This window comes from Ruditapes philippinarum, unplaced genomic scaffold (genome assembly GCF_026571515.1).
Source record: "Ruditapes philippinarum isolate M1 unplaced genomic scaffold, ASM2657151v2 ctg281_1_1_1_1, whole genome shotgun sequence".
In the NCBI taxonomy this organism is placed as follows: domain Eukaryota; kingdom Metazoa; phylum Mollusca; class Bivalvia; order Venerida; family Veneridae; genus Ruditapes; species Ruditapes philippinarum.
The window spans coordinates 225755-245540 of record NW_026851635.1 but is presented as its reverse complement, the minus strand read 5'-3'; the positions used below and the strand labels follow the sequence as shown (position 1 = coordinate 245540).

Here is a 19786-nt window from a genome sequence, read left to right as displayed (position 1 = left end):
AGGTTGTAATATTTATTATTAATCAAGCAACTTTTTGTAAAAAATGACAGGTCAATATCAGAGTATATTCACTGGGTTTTTTTCCTAAAAATAGACTTTCAGAGTAAATTCACCGGTTTTTCGTCTAAAAATAGATTTTCAGGAAATCCTTAAAATGACCTGACATCACGCCAAGTTCGTTGTTATTCTTCTGAAGAAAAAAACACGTTGGGTGACTTGTAAATAAGAGTCAAATTAGTCTATTTTAGTTTCTGTCTTTACATTTTTAAGAACATTCCAAATTAGTGTGCCAATGCGCTCATTTAAAAGACAGGGCCAAATTATGGAAAAAGTAGTCAAGCTGAAATTTAAAATTTTCGATTTCCGTGGTACATGTATGCAATGACAGATTTGAAAAGCCATATAAAATATATCTATAAGTTATATAATAAAACAGATATGGACTTTTTAGTTGGTGAATATGATGTGATATGTACTGAAACATTAATATTGACCTCGGCTATAGTGCCAAAATATTAATTTTTTCAGTACATATCACAACATATTCACCAGCTAAACAGTCCATATTTGTATAATATTAAAAGTGCCCTGTGCTTCCACTCCATCTAAATTAGTCATCTTTGGTATTAGGTAAGATAATACAGATAATACAGATTTTTTTATAAAAATAGAAGAAAAGTAAACAAACAAGCTTGCAATGTGTCCTGTTAAAAGATTTAATATCTAAACCACAAGTTAAAAATTTGTGGCTATATGATTTAATAGAAGATATTTCAAAACTATAAATGTGATTTCAATACTGAAACCAAAGTGTTTTATCAGTTGTGCATGTCCTTGTGTGATTAGATATCCTGCCAATGTACACACCTGTACTCTAGATAAATGTGAATGAATATTTTCACTGCATTCTGAGATTTCATAGTTACCAAACAAACACTGGGATTTTTTTTTTAGAATTAATGTCAGTTTGAACAAGCCCGTGACGTAAATTGGAGTTCTACTTTTTTCTGATGGAAGAAATGATTTAACATTACTTTTTACCTTGTATCATTTGCCATTAAAGCTGGTTTATACCTTTAAGTGAGCTGTAAGTTTCTTTTAAAGTATGAAATACATGGGATGAAAATTAAGGTTTAGTTTATCAGTAAAATGAACAAAAAGATTGAGAAATTTGTGTTAAATCTTAAGTGTATTCTTTATCTAGTAATTGACAGTTAGTTAAAGGTTACAGGAAAGTAATATAGAAGTACAAATTAAGTTATTAGGGCTTTATTATCCTCATTGAATCAAGCCTCCTTACCACCAACTTCCTTCCCAATTTAAGAGTATTGCCACCTGAAATTAAACTTCCACGTTTCAACAAAGCCCACTTTAAAGTGATGATCTGAGAGAGTGATGTTTATGTTCAGTTTTTACTGATTTTTCCCTCCTGGCACATTTCAACAAAGTCCAATTAAAGTGATGCTGGAACAGTAATCTTAATGTTCAGTTTTCAGTGTTTTTCTCCTTTACAGTCAGTGATTTTTTCTGTCAATGTGGTTACATTTTTCAATTATTTTACTTATGTGACCTTTTATATTGTGTGAACAATAAACAAATCCTCCAGCATTTAAATTGGAGAGATATACTCATTGTAGTTTAAGTTTGATTGATGATACAGCTATTCATTTATCATTGCTCATTCATTTTGTGATGTATTTTTAAAAGATTAGAATTTTTGTTTTCAGCAAAAAGAGCAAGAGCTGATACAGAAGAAGTTAGATGAGCAGAGAAATATTGCTCAACAGAGATGGCTGGCCGACAACTTTACACAAGATGGAGAAACTGGTCAGTTCTCATTTAGTTTTATTTGTGATGTTCATGGAAAGAAAGAGTGTATGTTCATTTAGGTTTTTGAAGGCAATTTCAAGTAAATGGCTATTGTTATATAAATGAGAGTGCAAAATTTTTTAAGTCCCCCAAAAGAGATTTTATGTTATAATAACTGTAGGTAAAAGGATTTAACTCCTGACCCTTGGATTTGTAGCCAGACATTATTTCCACTGCAATATATGCTCCAGTTATAAAAAAGGGATCATTGATAGCACTAGTGTGTTAAATTTATACAAGAACTAATATTGCCATTGCTACAGTTTTAAGACACTTATATGTACATTACAATATATAGCTTTCAATGGACTGTTCCCACAAATTTAGTAGGTGAAGGGTTAAAGATACAGTTTGTTTGGTTTGATCAAAAACTGTAATAATATCTAAATATCTGTAAGTTATTGATTTCTGATGTTGTCATGGGAGTCAGGTTGTAATTTCCTGATCTGTTGACATTTGTAAGAACTTTAGATGGAGTAAGACAGTAAGACAGTAAGACAAACTTTATTTATAGTCGGTTATGATTAACAGTACAAAACATAAGCTTTAAGCTTGTATCCGACATGAACAAAATATAGAAAATAATAATAAGAAACAAAGAAACAAAAACAAACAGACACCATAAGATAATAATACATACAATTAATTTATATAGTCATTGTAATGAAATCTGAGCATTTACAATGAAAATATAGTCATATCTATTAACAGGGTTTTACATATATACAGATACATAGTACATAATTCAAGGAAAAGACTGGAGTAGTAGGATGGGCCTAGTAGTTGGCATATATGCGCTACTTTAGTTATATTACATATATGATATTGAAAAATTATCAGCTGTCAGTATGTACATCATGATGTGTTAATTTTATCTGACATCAAATTATCATATAATATTGATCATTGATATTACGTAGATAATATAACACAATCATGATAAGATTTGTGTTGAGATGAAACTCGAGGTGTTGTTTCACCTATATTTATTGAAATACCTAAATATCATATAAGTTTTTAACTGAAACAGAAGTACTTATGCTGAGTGGCAGCATGACCGAGTGGTTAACATGTCAGACTAGTAATCTAAGGATTGCTGACCGCGGAGGTTCAAACCTTTTGAGGGGCAAGCCGTTGTTTCCTCGAACAAGAAACTTTACATTCGTTGCTTAGTACTGGTTGCTTCCAGGAACAGTTTCAAGAGTGTCAAATAAGCTTATAGGTTTCAATATAATCAAACTAAAATAAATTTGTATAAACTAAGTCAATTACTCATTTACATGATCGAGCCAGATTAATGATTAACATAGTTGAACAGTATATTTTTTGTTACTTTTTAAACACTGGATACTTGATACTGATATTTGTTACTTGTCAACTTTTTTTTAGTGTGAGTGGAGAACTTGTAATATGATAATAGGCTGGCCAGATATCATTATAATAGCTCAATTGTTGCAGAAAATCCCCCATGTTTCTTAAGGATTGAAATATTCATATTATAATAGTCGGTACATAGCCATCAAAGCAGTCATTTGAAACTAATTGCAAGAATGTTCACATATTTTTGTATTGTTGAAGAGGACTAAATCAGTACAATATTCTGAATAATGGATGTTGTCACATAACTTAAAATACATATATCACTCCGATAAAACATCTTAAGTTTGAAATTTTCTAATTCAAAATATGAATTTCTTTTTCTAAAGACACTTAAAGTTTATATAATCTATGCCATTTTTGTTTGTTTTATTTTGGTTTTTGAACATATCGAGAAGAAAATGTTCAATCTTTTCATTAAGACATAAAGCATGTAGAGGAAATTCAAGATTGCTATTCTTGAGGCTTAATTGGTTTAAGTTGAAACATAATTATATATTCTGTAAAATAAGTGTCTTTAATTGAAATAAAGTAAATGGCTATTCTAATAGTATGTATTTTAGAGGATTTAATAATTGTTAAAACCTAGTTAAACTTGACCCATCAAGTTAACCTTGCTTTTAAGGATTTTAGTATATAATGTTATATTATTAATATGTTGAAAATGAGCAGTTTATACAGTTTGGCTGTATTGCCTTCAAGCAGGGATTTTCTCACTTAATTGGGAAGAGGTTTTGGCCTCTTGATTTTGGGGAAAATTAACACAAAAATTGCTAATTTTAGTAGAAAATAAGCTGGTGCAAGTTCAGATTTTTGGGAAAACTGCATGATTTTCAAGAAAATTTGTAATTTGGGAAGAGGCCCGTTATAGGCCTGTGATATTTAAGGGAAAATTACTGCATGGTTGTATACAATTTGGTCTGTGACGCTAAAAATGCTTCCATGAGCAAGTTATTAATGTCATTAGCGTAACACAGAGTTCAATGTTCACATGTACACAGTGTTTATTCTTATATTCTAATTTTTTTTTAATGTTTTCTATCTTTTTTTAGCTCACCTGAGCAATGCTCAGGGTGAGCTATTGTGATCGCCCTGTGTCCGTCGTCCGTCGTCGTGCGTCCTGCGTTGTGCGTCGTGCGTCGTCAACTTTTCACATTAACAACATCTCCTCTGAAACCAATGACTGCACATCAACCAAACTTTGCAGAAATGATCCTTGGGTGGTCCCCTTTCAAAGTTGTTCAAATGGTTCCGGTCTGTTGCATATGTAGGTCACAGGGCCAGAAAAGGATTTCAAAAAACACAAAATTAAAAAATCTTCTTGTCTGAAAGTAAATGGCCTAGAGCTTTGATTTTTGGTATATGGTATCATCTATGGGTCCTCTACCAAAGTTGTTCAAATTTTGTCCCTAGTGTCAAAATTGGCTCCGCCCCGGGGGTCATAGGTTTTTCCTTATATGTATATAGTAAAATCTAAAAAATCTTCTTCTCTGATTTGGCAAAGGCTACAGATTAGATATTTGGCATGAAACATTGTGTAGTAGACCTCTATCAAGATTGTTGAAATAATGGCCCTAGGGTCAAAATTGGTCCCGCCCCGGGGGTTCATTGATTTTTATTACATACATATAGTGAAAACTTGAAAAATCTTCTGGTCTGAAAGTAAATGGCCTAGAGCTTTGATTTTTGGTATATGGTATCATCTATGGGTCCTCTACCAAAGTTGTTCAAATTTTGTCCCTAGTGTCAAAATTGGCTCCGCCCCGGGGGTCATAGGTTTTTCCTTATATGTATATAGTAAAATCTAAAAAATCTTCTTCTCTGATTTGGCAAAGGCTACAGATTAGATATTTGGCATGAAACATTGTGTAGTAGACCTCTATCAAGATTGTTGAAATAATGGCCCTAGGGTCAAAATTGGTCCCGCCCCGGGGGTTCATTGATTTTTATTACATACATATAGTGAAAACTTGAAAAATCTTCTGGTCTGAAAGTAAATGGCCTAGAGCTTTGATATTTGGTCTATGGTATCATCTGAAGGTCCAATACCAAAGTTGTACAAATTTTGTCCCTAGTGTCAAAATTGGCCCCACCCCGGGGGGTCATAGGTTTCTAAATATGTATATAGTAAAACATAAAAAATCTTCTTCTCTGAATTGGCAAAGGCTACAGGTAAGATATTTGGCATGAAACATTGTGTGGTAGACCTTTACCAAAATTGTTCAAATAATGGCCCTCGGGTCAAGATTGGCCCCGCCCTCGGGGGTAATTGATTTTCATTATATACATATAGTGAAAACTTGAAAAATCTATTGGTCTGAAAGTAAATGGCCTAGAGCTTTGATATTTGGTCTATGGTATCATCTATAGATCCAAAACCAAAGTTGTTCAAATTTTGTTCCTAGAATTAAAATCGGCCCCGCCCTGGGGGTCATTGATTTTCCTTATATGTATATAGTAAAAACTTAAAAAATCTTCTTTTAAAGAACCCAAAGAGCTAGAGCTAAGATATTTAGCATAAAACATCTTCTAATGGGTGTCTACCAAGTTTGTTCAAATAAAAGCACTGGGGTCAAAATTGGCCCCGCCCCAGGGGGTCATTGATTTTCCCTATATGCATATAGTAAAACTAAAAAAAATTTCTTTGAAAGAACCCAAAGAGCTAGAGCTAAGATATTTAGCATGAAACATGTTCTAATGAATGTCTACCATGTTCGTTCAAATAAGAGCCCTGGGGTCAAAATTGGCCCCGCCCCGGGGTCATTCATTACCTCGACTTTTTTTTTAGATATATACATATTATATATATACATACATATATATATATATATATACATATTATATATATATAAATATTATATATATATATCTTATATATATATATATATATGTATATATATATATGTAAGGAACCAATATTGTGTATATATATATATATATATATATATATATATATATATATATATATATATATATATACACACACACATATATATATATATATATATATATATATAATATGTATACATATATATTTATATATATATATATATATATATATAGACATAAAAAATCTTCTTTTAGAAAACCCAATAAGCTAGACCTTAGATGTTTAGCATGAAACATCTTCTAATGGGTGTCAACCAAGTTTGTTCAAATAAAAGCCCTGGGGTTTAAACTGGCCCCGCTCCGGGGGGCCTATATACAGGTGAGCGACTTTGGGCCATCATGGCCCTCTTGTTTACTACAGTGTTCGAAATTAGCAGTAGTCCGATAGTCCCTGACTACTAAATTTCTATTTGGGCTACCAACTTTTCACAGTAACAAGCCCGACCAGGCTACTGTAATTTCAGAGGCAATATAAACAACTGTTTTGAACAAATGAATCGTGCTAGTGAAATGTCTTTTGGGCTAGTGAATATTCCAATCTGGCAGTCCAACCAGCCTAGTCAATTCAAATCCTAATTTCTTACACTGTTACTAGAGAACTATTTGATTTTGATAGACTTTTTCATTTACTTTTAGTAATTTCCAGTATAAATTGAACACAAAATTCAATTTAAAACAGACAATTTAATAATGGCATACCTTTGATCTGTAAGTGATATAAATAAAGATGACTGTTGTGGAAATAATAAATTTGGCTTAAGTAGAAATTAAATTTGTAGCTGTTAAAAGCCTGTAATTTACTTTTTAATACATACTTACCACAAAAATTATCTTTCATTTTTCATCTGAACTCTTTTTATCTTTCAAGCGAGTACAAATTTTAGTGATGAAATTTTCTGTGTAGTTTGTAAGTATTTTAGTAATTATACAAGCTGTTAAACTTAACCTGAAATTTCGTGAAAATAATATCACAATGCACATGCTTTTTATAAAAAGTTATTAAATACAAATATAATAACACATTTGTTTACTTGATTTTTACGAATCAAAATAAAACTAATTAACACAACATGAAATTAACTGCTAATAATAACAGCTCCTTCCATAGGCAAAAATAAAAAGCGTTCCATAATAGACGACGCCGCTCACCGGCGTCGCCAATAACAAAATATAGTTTTGTAGACAAGAAACTTGCAAAAAAATCTATACAAACATTTTACAAGAAAAAAAAGCAAAGCAATTAATTGCTGACATAATTAGGCCACCCAAGGACTTGATGAAAGAAAGAGTAAAAACAAAACACAAAAATCTGGGGGGGAGGGGCTTGCCTTATTTCTGATTTATTATCAATTCTATAGAATTCCTGCAATGAAAATGTAATCTTGCTTTGATTTCAGATCACAAAAGTTTGACAATCTGTCTATTTCTGTATTAACAAGGACTGTACTAATACAGGTTAACTGTCAATCAAATAACTGGTCCGTACTTACCAGATTTAAAGATATACAGCTATTATCTGATCTAGAATGCATTAACATCAACCAATTATTGTGATGACTTGGTCATCCGAAGGTTTACACTCTGTAGGTTTTATGTCTCCTGATTTATGGGTTGTGGTTAAGACCCGCAGGGAATGTAGCGTTGAATTGCCTAGTCATGAGTGGGAATCTCCCTTGAGCTCTGTTTTAAAGTTTAATATCTTTGTTCAGTGGGATCAGTAGCATGTGAGTGGATCAGTAGAATTTGAAATTAAGGAGAGAATGCAAATAAATTGAATTATTTATGTTTCCCTTTCCATAATTTTATAATGTGTTTAATAGTATGTGGTCATATAACATATTTTGTAAGATTTCTTGAATGATAAAAAAAAAATATGCCTATTGTGTACATGCCAGACTTTGAAGGCTAATCACTGAAAGATGGGTTTGCAATGGGTTTGCATGCTGCATAGCCAGATTGTTAGATACTGTTTTAGGATAGATTGACAAGTAGCTCAGATAATTTGAAACAAAAATGGGTATGAACGCTTTCTGTCAAAATACATATACCAAATATATATATATATGAAATTATGGCCAAAACATACACATACCAAATATATATGTAATTATGGCCAAAACATACACCATAACTTTTGAAATGTTTCTCTTTGATAGGAGTAGATAAGCTGTAATTAAGATGGCAAAGTATCCTTGTAAATTTATTTTTAAACAAAGTTTTGCGCTCTGTATATTTCAGGAGAGTGGGTTCCAATGGGTGGTTCTCAAGTACCCCCTCCAGCACCAGAAATTTCCAATGTTGGAAATGGTCCGGAGCAGGTCAGTTTAACTATTTATTTTCTCCTGTATATAAATAGAAAGTTTCTTTTCTTTTAATACAATCTAAATCTCTACTGAAAGTGATGTTTGATATTCATTAAACTCTGTATCTTAAAACATTTTGATAATATTTTAAATTTTGTGGGTTAATATTTCAGTTCATGTCAAGTTTTGACAGCATACCTATGATGGGAGATGGTATGCCCCAGGAGAACAACAATTACTCTGTAGCCCCACCCCCACCCCAGTATCAGGGACCCCAGTCCATCCATCAACACCCACCACAGGTTAGTAACATGCAGGTGAAAAGAAGGATACAAAAAAGTTAACATTTTGAATATTGAAACAACCACAAAAAGTTCAATTTCAAAACATGTTTTGTGGAATGTAAATTGCCTTTCATGCATGGCTAATGGCAGTTTCACATCCAATTAAATCATAGTGATTGGTATTAATTATTATGACTAATCAATCAGTTATGATGTCAAATTATGAAGAATTTTTTTTACCAAGTCTGTATGAATGCACAATTGTTTACCTGTCAGTCTTTACATCCATTAACAGATAGGCGTTGGTGGGGCAATATGACATTGAAATTTTTATACATCTAAGCTTTATTTAAAGTAAGAGTGATGTTCAATGAACCCATTTTAGTTATTGATGTAGTTTTTTTCTCACAGCAAAGAAAAGATGACGCATAATTAAAGGACAAAATTTCGTAGCAAAAAGTATCGCAACTCTGAAGTTTGGTTTTTTTGTTTTAAATTTTATGGGCTGTACAAATTGGAGGATGTGGCAGTTTTTTTTCCTGCAACAGATATTTGTCTGTATCTGACCTTTAAGGGAATAGAAACCGTTTGTATGACCAAACATTCTGCTTTTGTTCATGTGAAAATCACACAAAAAAGACCTACCTGGTATTTTTGTATGACTCCTTGTTAAAATTTAGACTCAAAAAATCTTCTCATTTTTTTCTTATATTTCATAAAGGAAGTACAGGTCTAAAAAAGACATAATGGGAGGTTTTCAGTCAAAATGACTCATGTTTCATGCCTTTTTTATTGTTTAAAAGTATGGAAAAGTCATTAAAGATTTTAATCATAAAGATAAGAAAAAAGTGAATGTTAAAGGTGGAAATTTTAGACTGTTGTCACCTTTATAATTTTCTTTTATCAAATTATGTCATATGAAATTCAGATTTGAGTAAATATGTCCTTAGTCCAACCTTTGTTACTAGATTATTTCATTTGTATTATTGTTGTTATAAAAGTGGTTCCTTATGACTTGTATACTTAAAGGAACTCCACTGAGGTTTATAAGCCAAAAACCATAAAATTTTAACTTCTCACATAGATCAACTGGTGCACCTGAAACGGAATTATATACACAAGATCATTAAGAAATATACCTAGAAATACACTGAAAATCGTATGTCCGATTTGAGTGAAAAGCATTTAAACGCTTTTCAATTTTAGGTCATTTTTGACAATTAAAACAATTATTCTGGAAAAACAAAGCGAGCTAATGATCTGAAATTTTGCACATAAATTGTTGGTATAGACCTACATCAGATGGAGTTATAATCTCAAAAAAATATTTCCAGTCCCGTCATGTCAAAAAACCTCAGTTAACATACAGATATTAATGTTGTTTTTATATAAATGTTAATTATTTCAGCCGGTATATAATGCCAACATGGGACAATACAATCAGCAACTCAACAACAGTAACATGACATATGGGCCACATCCTCAACAACAACAACCTGTTCAATGTAACATGGGCCAGGCATTCCATCAATCACAACAACAACAGTATAACAACACAGGCAACTTCACCAACCATCAACAACATAACTACACTCACATTCAGGTAGGTTGTCAAGATTAAAATTGTGATTTTTTTTTTGCGAAATTTGGATACGTTATTTGTTAGAAGAAGCACCCTTATAAGGTCTTATACCCATTATACCTTATGCTTAGTTTGTTTGATTTTGTAGGGAGCTGTAAGTCTATATTTGTTCCTGGAACCTTTAAATACTTAGCAATGAGTGTAATATTTCTTGCTTGAGCCTTGACGCAAGTAGATAACTTATATGCGTACATGTCAAAATTTATGCATATAGGGACGCAGAATTCTGTGTCGCGTAAAACCCTGTTGAGATAACGACAGTTTGCCCCTGACACAACCACTTAATACAGGTGTTACCCACTTTGCCACACGACCACTTTATACTTATTGTGTCTTTGTAAGCAAGAATGTTAACATTTATTGGCTATTAACATAATATTTATATTATATGTAAGAACTAGAACAAACATATTTTGAGTTTGCTTTGTTAATTTACATCTTCAGAATATGTCCCAAACTCAACAACAGCAAGGCCAGAATTATCCCCGTCAGAGTAGCCTGGAAGCCACCTGGCAGGATCTAGTGAACATCCTCGACCTGCCGCCAAATAACCAGTCTCGCCTGGCTAACGCAAACCAAAGACTAATGAATGGAACCGTGCCAAATTCAGGAATGCCGGCAATGCAAAATACAAGTTCCATGTTGATCCAAAATGCCACCATGCCAACTCCTGCACCAATGAATGGCAATGTAACTTTTAATAATTCTGGTAAGTTTGTTTTTTTTGTTGACAGCTCTATAGCGAAGATTTTCTTATGAAAAATTTCAAGATGTTTTTCCCTTTTCTCCCAATAAAAGAGACAGAAAATGCAGTATTAGATTGTCTTTCACGCTATGTTGCAAAACTGATGGGGAGAAAAAGGGCCTCTCACATAAGTCTGTAAGCTCTAATGTTTATTTGAAGTGATTATAATATAATCAGTAAGTAAATGATTTTCTTGCAACAAATAAGTCATTTAAAACAGGGTTTCATTATAAACAGATTGCAATCCATATCATCAGTTAAAAATCTGTTGTATTTTCAACTTGTAGATTAAAATGCCCCCTTGACCCTTGGCCAGATTGGTTGTTTTCATTGCCACATCTGTCACCTCATATAAAAATAAAAACCCTGTCCAAAAACTTTTGGGGGTAATTTGATATACACATAGCTCAGAAATTCAGAAACTAAGTGCAACTATGTCCAAAATTTAGTGATTCACTTGTACTTTCTACATAGGACAAGTCACATTTTGATGTTTTTGTGTTTCTTATCTAATCTCAACAATTATGAAGATATATTTTATATATTACAGGTATGGTATCTCAATGTCATAGATCACCACCTCATAGTTCAGGCATGATGTCACCGTGTGGGGAGAACTTTAACTCCAGCATGCCATCAGGTAGTGGCATGGGTTCATTAGACTGGGAGAGCTGCGGGGACTTGATTTTCCCCAACATCACATCAGACTTGAACGAGCCCGAGGATCCAATTGATGATGTGGATGAACTCTTGCCCGACCTAATTACTGAAGATGAACTTGAAGACATTAATTTCTCAGAGATGGGCCTCACTGATGGTATGTTCAAATGTTATCTTTTAACAAATGGACAAAATTTACGACCAACAAAAAAAAAAGAAACAAGAATGTATGTTTCATATACTGATGAACAAATAGGCTATCAGCTTGTTTGTAAATGAAATCTCAATTAGAAGAGATTTAAAGGGGGTGGTGGCCTAGTGGTTCGGCTGTCTGTCTCTCAACTCATGGATCATGGGTTTGACCCCTAATCGGGTCATGACCATGTTTCTTCATATGATCCCAGTACTGGTTGGTTCCAGGAAGCGGATTTGAAAGTGATTAATATAAGTTGTAAGAACTTGTTTTGCAATCAGGCTAAAATAAATATGTTTAAATTAAACCAATGAGAAGAGAAAGTCGTTGTAACTCTTATTATTGTGAGATTTTAATATGACATTAGGTTGTTTTCGTTTGTTTTCCTTGACTGAAAATCAAACTTGATATTAGATATTATGTAATAACATAATTATTAATTGTTTACCTGGGTGACAAAACATTTAGGGTGCAAAATGTTACAAGCAAATGCAATTCATTACATATGCTTAGTTGATTTAAAATTCATACCAAACAATAGACAGTATTCATTAATAAATCATAAGGTAATTAATCATATGAATTGACATTTTGAATGTGGACATGTTTTGATTTCTTTTCTCTAGCAGTGACTCCGACTCCTACAGGAGGCTATGGTGGTGATGATGCCAGCAGTGACTCCGCTGTGTCCATGGGTAGCCAGAGTGACACGTCACCTGATATGGTAACTTATATTAACATATACATTCCTTTTATGATGAACCAGGAAATGGTTATTGCCTTTTTATATATGATATTTTTAAAGCAATGTTGTCTGTAGCTTATAAAGTAGCGAATGAAATTCTGAGTGTAATTAGTGGGCAAACTTGCAAATAAAGCATTTTAATTATGGTTTCGCATACATTGAATTCCACAGTAGTCCGTGATTTTTGAGTCTTGGTCTTGCAGTAGAGAACTGTGACAGAATAAAAAAGTAGATTTTCTGTATGTTTTGTTGGTCTTATTCTATTTACAACAGTGTCATAATCAATGGACAGAGTCAGTTTTGTAATGTTTGAGGTAGCATATTGTGTGCCCAAGGCCTTATTGAAATTCAAGCCATTTATATTCAAGAAATATTATTTAGTATTGCATGTTATATGTCATCATTGCAAATGGTATTGATAAAACATGCACTGAAAGGATGTTTTTTTTTTTTAAAGTATTTTGTCCTTCATATATCCATTTATTTGAATATATATCAACAAATATCTTAAATTTATTGTTGTTGTTTTCAGAATGATTTCAGTGACAGTGCTCTTTCTCCTTATGATGGTCTAGAGGGAGCCACTGGTGGCCATGAGGCTTCACAATTTCCAAAAACGTCAAAGTATGACCCTGATGATTTCAAATATGGTAACTCATGCAGTTACAGTAGTGGTGGCGAAAGTAACGGTTCCAACTTCAGTTCATCATCCAACGATACTGGTGGCAGCGGCCACTTTAGCCAGAGTAATGGTGGGGGTTGTTTCAGTCCCGGAGGTCAGGGTCATATAAACCACAATCATACATACCCGCTCAAACCTGGGGCAGAACCTAAAGACTATTCTAAAAAGAATGGGTATAACAATAATAAAGAGGGTAGGCATAAAGGGCCACAATCTAAAGACCATAAGAGAATTATGGAACTGAAAGTCCCATTTTCTGTTGATCAAATTGTCAATTCACCAGTCGAGGAATTCAACGAAATGTTAACACGTCACAAGTTTAATGACCAACAGTTACAACTTATCAGAGACATACGTAGAAGGGGTAAAAATAAAGTGGCTGCGCAAAATTGCCGTAAAAGGAAGATAGGGGTTATAGAGCATTTAGAGGACGAAATGACCTCAATGGAAAAATTTAGAGACAAGTTGTTACATGAGCGTCATATGATGGATAAGCAAACGAGAGAAATGAAAGAAAAGTTGGGACTTTTGTATTCAGAAATATTTCACTCGTTACGGGATGACCACGGGCAGCCTTATGATCCTGCGCGTTTTTCACTACAACAGTCCAACGATGGTGATGTTTTTCTAGTGCCCCGAAATTACACAACAGAAGATGAACATAGTAAGAAACGAAAAGAAGAACGGAAGTGAATGAATACTGAAAGCATTTAAGTGATAAAAAAATCAAGACAATTGTGATTAATATTGAGCAATTGAAGTGCTTAAATTATTCCTGTAGTTATGCAGCATTGGGTTAAATAGAGACAAATTACACGTGTACATATTTATTGGTGATATATTTGTACAAGGTATATGTCAGGTTTGTTGATAACTCTTTCGATAGGAATATTTCTAAAAAAGAATGGGTTTCTTTCAGGGTGCTAGACAACGATATGCTAAGATTTCCATTATTTTGTTTGTTTAGAGGACAAGTTAGTTGTAACAACTTGTTAATATTAAGTGCTAAGAACTGTGAATCAGTCTAAAAACATTTTTTGCATTTCATTGTAGATGTTTTAGTTTATTATTAACATATCATTTAAAGCCTTTCTCAATTTTGCGTGTTTTTTTCTTTCTGATTGCTAGAAATGATGCTTTGTTTTTTACATTCACTATCGCCATGGATACATTATTAACTTTCATTTCATTTCGTATCATGTTTTCTATGCTGCTCTTGAAATCATAAAACATATTGTGCATATTTCTTCCTGTACTACTGTAACTTGTTACAGGCATTGAAATTTCAGAAATTTCCATATATGGTCATCTAATATTCCTGCGCATGTCATGAAATTTCCTTAACATTTGTTACAGCAATGAGTTTTAATTTCCAGATATTGAACATCTACTTCTGTAAGGAAAGATATTGCATTTGTTTTTTGTCATCCTATTTATTTGCTTTTGAACACAAAGAGTTCAGTTTTGTCATTTCTCTTTCCTTACAAATTTTCAGGGATAAATATGCTGCAAAAACATTTACTTTCAATTGTCAAAACATTCCATTAGTTAAATCATCATCTGATGCATATACAGCACTTATGACACATGCAAGGGATTTTCATAAGATTTTACAAATGGAAAACCAGGCTTTCAATGGTTTCTTTCTTAATGTTTGTAGTTATTTATCGAAATAAATAACTTACTTTTTGTCAAAAAGAAAAAAAAAGAAAATTCTTCTGCATTTCAAATATAAGTTAGTAAAACATTCCATATCCATTGTTAACACTCATTTATTCAGCTTTTCAGTACAAAACTTTCTGTACGGATCTAAATAATATCTTTATCTAATTTATATACAAAATTATATGCAAAAAAAACTTGTACTGTAAATATAACTATTTCATAAAAAAGTAAATTTGGGAAAATTTCCTTGCATATAATATCTACAAATGTTGTTTTTATGTTTGTAGTGTATATGGAAAGTATGTTGTGTGAGTTCTCGTATTTTTCCTTTTCTATTGCAGTCTTGTGACACACTATAGCATGTATGTAGATAAATGAGAAATCAAGATTTTTAATGCGGAATTTTTAATCAATACTGGATATCTCTATTTCTCCTCTATATGCAGTTTCAAAGAAAACAAAGTAATACTGACATGTAAATTAATCATGAAAGGCTGTTGTGTAGATACTGTTAATTGTTGTATATTGAAAATTGTTGATTTTTGTGTTTAAACATTGTTTGGCAGAAATTCAAACCTGGTTAACATGAAATATTGATGGCCTTTGTTGATTTCAATAATTGTTTGAGTTTATGGAAATACACTTGGGAAAATATGCTCCGTTTAATTTAGATATGATATACAATTCATTGACTTTTTCATATAAATAATGATACAATATACACCTAATTAGGAGAAAACAAAGAAAGTAAGTTTAGGCCCGGCATGCAAGTTATAGAATATCAGTTGTGTGAAGCTTCTATTATCCAGCAATCTATATAATAAAAGATATAATTTTGTATTTAAAGAAACAGCTCTGGCAGTAACGTGTTTTCAGATATAAAATATTGCTGTTTTAGATACTGAAGACTTTTTATATAACCTTATCTTAGCAATAGTTCACCCGTTTAAAATTTATTTCAAGCGTGTAAGGGGAAAAACATCACATTTTGGACATTGATACATCAATAAAGAAATTAATTGCTAAATTTGATACAGCAGCCTATATTTTTGTATGCATAATAAATACTGAGATTACTCTAACAATGAAATTTTATATCCAAATTTTCTAATTTCACATAAAACATACAGTGTGTGTCATAGATATAAAACTGTTGTTTTTTTACAAGAAAAATCTGTTTTGATAATGGGAGATTTATCTAAATAAGGGAGAATTTGGTGACTCAGAATTGACCCTATAACACTACAAGATACATCATTTTTATATAAACTCATTTCTATGCATAATGTTGAAATCCATGCAGTCTGATATTTTCTCCTGTCACGCCATCTTTATATTTACAACCCATATCATAATACTGCAAATCATAAAACTTTATACGCATGCATGGGTTCTCCCTACATTTTACCTATTGATAAAACATTTGATAAAATGTTTAAATACAACAGTTACTGTAATTTTGACGTTTTTATTCCCTGTTAAAGTTCAGTAGTATTAGATTCATCAACAAAAAAATGTTAAGAAAATAAAAGTCTTAATATTTTATTGAATATAACCCGGTAAATTTTAAATCAAAAACTGTTTTATTTAAGGTTTTAACTGTCATCTTTCGATTTCTTCCATAGACACTTCTATTTCAATATGAAACATCTGGTGTTTAATTTGAAAATTTATGGATTTTATATAATTACAGAAAATACCTTTCGAAAAAGCTACTTTCCATACATTATTACCTAATAATTGTAAATGCTCTCAAATTTTAGTGCAAAATTTTGTTTCTCGTAATAAAAGCTTGTTATTTTACTCAAAATACTAGGCTTTGCTGAAACTATAGTTTCATTGTAAATCATTTTAGTAAATGAAAAAAAGCATTATTTGTAAATTTGTTCTTTTGTAAATTTAAAAGAAATTTAAGATTTTATAGGTTGAACAATAGAGAGAATATTATGTTCTTTGTTTCTTCTATGTACTATATTTTGATTTAAATCAAGTACTTCTTACAATAATGTTTTAATTGTATGTTAAAACAGAGATTAGTTACTATTAAATCTGAAATGTTTCTTTGCCAAAAGAAGACAAATTCAGCTGAAGTACTGAATATTTCAGTATACATGTATTATAATAAAGTCAAAAACATTGGGTTTTTTTTTCAAGTACTGTTTTATAAGAGACAACTTTTTGTCAGTTTAATCATTGTCAACATTAGTATATATTTTGATTTACATTTCATGAATCTCGCTACACGAGACAAATGAGAGATGTGTAATTTATAAAACAGAATTGCAATAGCCTTGGTTTCTATTTTTTATGTTTTGCATGTTTGTTAAAGAGGCGTTCTATCTCTCCTCCGTTATTACTGTTACTGTTTTTGTGAATACTATATATTATGATGAAATAAAAAAAATATCAAATTATATTAATACTTGTTTTGTATTAGTAATTTATATTGTTTACAAAAATACTCCCTGTTTTTCAGTCAAGTTGTTTCGGCTTATAGAATCTGTAATGTTTTGACGTACATATAGTACTGGTATATTCAACAACTTTGTTGTATGCAGTGTGCAAACCAAAGAAATAACAGGTCTGTTCTGTCCATGTTTGATTTTGCAGTGATTACATTGCCCAATTATAGTGCTGCTTTACTGAATTCCATGCTCAAATGACAAGACCTAAAACTATCACACCTAGAACTATCACCATTAAAGCATTGATAGAGTCTCTAACATACCCGAGGACCGAACCAACGGAGTTTTATTACTGTCATTAAAAGAAGTCAGCTGATGGTAAATGAGTTAAATTATATTTCTTATGTGCTGCCATGTATACATACCGTTTATCATACTAAATAATTCAAAAGGACTTGTCCATCTTAAACTCCTTACAAAACCATAAATACCAAACCATTAATCGTTTCAAAATACGGCGCGGTTTTGGTCTGCATTGGTCGCATGTATATAATCTGTTGAAAGGCTAAATATACATTGTAATATAAACTTCAGTAAATGATTACCGTTTTTAGATGCAATTTTTAGTAAAAGTTTTATGAAGAAATTTTAACACGGACATATTTGTATACTGTGCAGGTTCAATAGCCTAGAATCTCGTGGAGACAATGGTATGAAAATCGTTCGAACACAATTATTTAACACTAGCGATATACAGTATACTATAAAGTTTCTATCGTCGAGAATCATTAATAGCTCTTTAAACCCAGCTATTCACTAAACAAATACTATATAAAAAGCTTTTCCCATTTAGAAGGCTGAATAAATATTCAATACTTGGACTGTTACATAAATTTAAATTGAACATAGAGACGCTATTGTGCCGTTAAAATATTGAGATGTTTAATTAAGAAGTTTAGCGGATATTAAAACCGCTCCGTAAAATTTATGAGTTTGAGTTTTAAAGTATTGGGGGATTATCCGAATTTGTCTTATGTTTACTGAATATAGATTTAAACAGCTGATAAAACGAGGTTTTATTTGAAAATTGATAAGATGTTTATTGATAAAAGCAATTAAATGCCTCTAACATACATATGCTTTTTTCATAGCGTCTTTTTTGACAGATTATCTGAAAAAGAATCATTGACCGTTTGCCAGTTGGCTCTTGTCTCCTGTATAGTTTGAGATCTAGGCATTGTTCAATTGGCCTAATTTTCAAAACAAAAATTGGTTCAAGTGTTTTTAAAGATAAAAACTACATATATACACGTCATGATCATTTAATATTAAGATTACGCGGTTGGGTCGTTTACAAGATAGGACAATGTCGAACATACTGTGAAATATGGGTGTTACCTGTTGGTGTGAACCGCTTTCCATAGTTGTGCACACATTTAAGATACATTTGTAATTGACAAAATATAATAAAAGACTGTTAATATTAAGTGTAATATTAGTCGAGATAATGAGATTTTGTCTTTCTTTGTTGAACGATTTTGTTTATGTATCTTTGGTTATTACAAGCATGTGTGTGACATGTCATTCCAGTATGTGTGAACATGGTGTTCGTAACAGTATGACCATAATATATTGTGTATCAGTTTAGCTGTTTTTATGGCGTTTTTCACACTAAAGTACCCAGTGTAGCGGGTAGTGTGAAAATGTCGTAAATTTTATATACACGAATTAATAGATCACGGATCTGATAAATGAGTTTATATCCAATATGCCGCATTCTGGGATTCGACCCCCTTCCTACTACTAAAGTCCGTAGATAGTTATGGGTTTGTGGGTTTTTTCTTTGATATTTAGGTGGCTCTTCATGTACATTGAAGGAAATTAAGTATCTATCTATTTTTTCACATAAAAAAGGTTCCTTCTCTACTTAACAAAGGTTATGTAAAAAAGCTCATAAACCATTGGATGTTGGCCCGGACAGACCATTATTTATGAACTTAAAAGACTGGATTGTGTGAGTGTTAACTAGAGTGCCGCTTCATTTAAAAGAATACCGTAGACATTATACCTCAAGGTCACATTACACTGACACTAGACTGAAATTATTTTTGTACATCCCCATTAAGCGTGTGCAAAGTGACAAAGTCTCAAAAGAACTTTAGAACTTTTATAAAGATTTTCTGTAACACCCAGCTAGGGATCGAACCAGCGTTCACATTCAACAATTAGACTAACACTTTTGCAAGTCCGACAAATCAGAGATATTAATGTTCTTAGAAAAAAAAGTTAGTACTCAGAAAAATTGAAATTAATTTTCTTATGATATC

General features: G+C 31.9%; 1 protein-coding gene across 2 annotated transcripts in view; it reads left to right on the top strand.

The window, feature by feature from the left end:
• Positions 1 to 17468, top strand: part of LOC132726151 (endoplasmic reticulum membrane sensor NFE2L1-like) — a 30642-nt gene extending 13174 nt beyond the window's left edge. For both annotated transcript variants that reach the window (XM_060711523.1, XM_060711454.1), the window contains exons 3-10: positions 1728 to 1827; positions 8374 to 8453; positions 8612 to 8740; positions 10131 to 10325; positions 10809 to 11073; positions 11660 to 11926; positions 12589 to 12686; positions 13240 to 17468. In XM_060711523.1, coding sequence (XP_060567506.1) covers positions 1728 to 1827; positions 8374 to 8453; positions 8612 to 8740; positions 10131 to 10325; positions 10809 to 11073; positions 11660 to 11926; positions 12589 to 12686; positions 13240 to 14082 — 1977 coding nt within the window. In that variant the 3' untranslated portion in view covers positions 14083 to 17468. The remainder of the gene's footprint in view (positions 1 to 1727; positions 1828 to 8373; positions 8454 to 8611; positions 8741 to 10130; positions 10326 to 10808; positions 11074 to 11659; positions 11927 to 12588; positions 12687 to 13239) is intronic.
• Positions 17469 to 19786: the final 2318 nt, after the last annotated feature.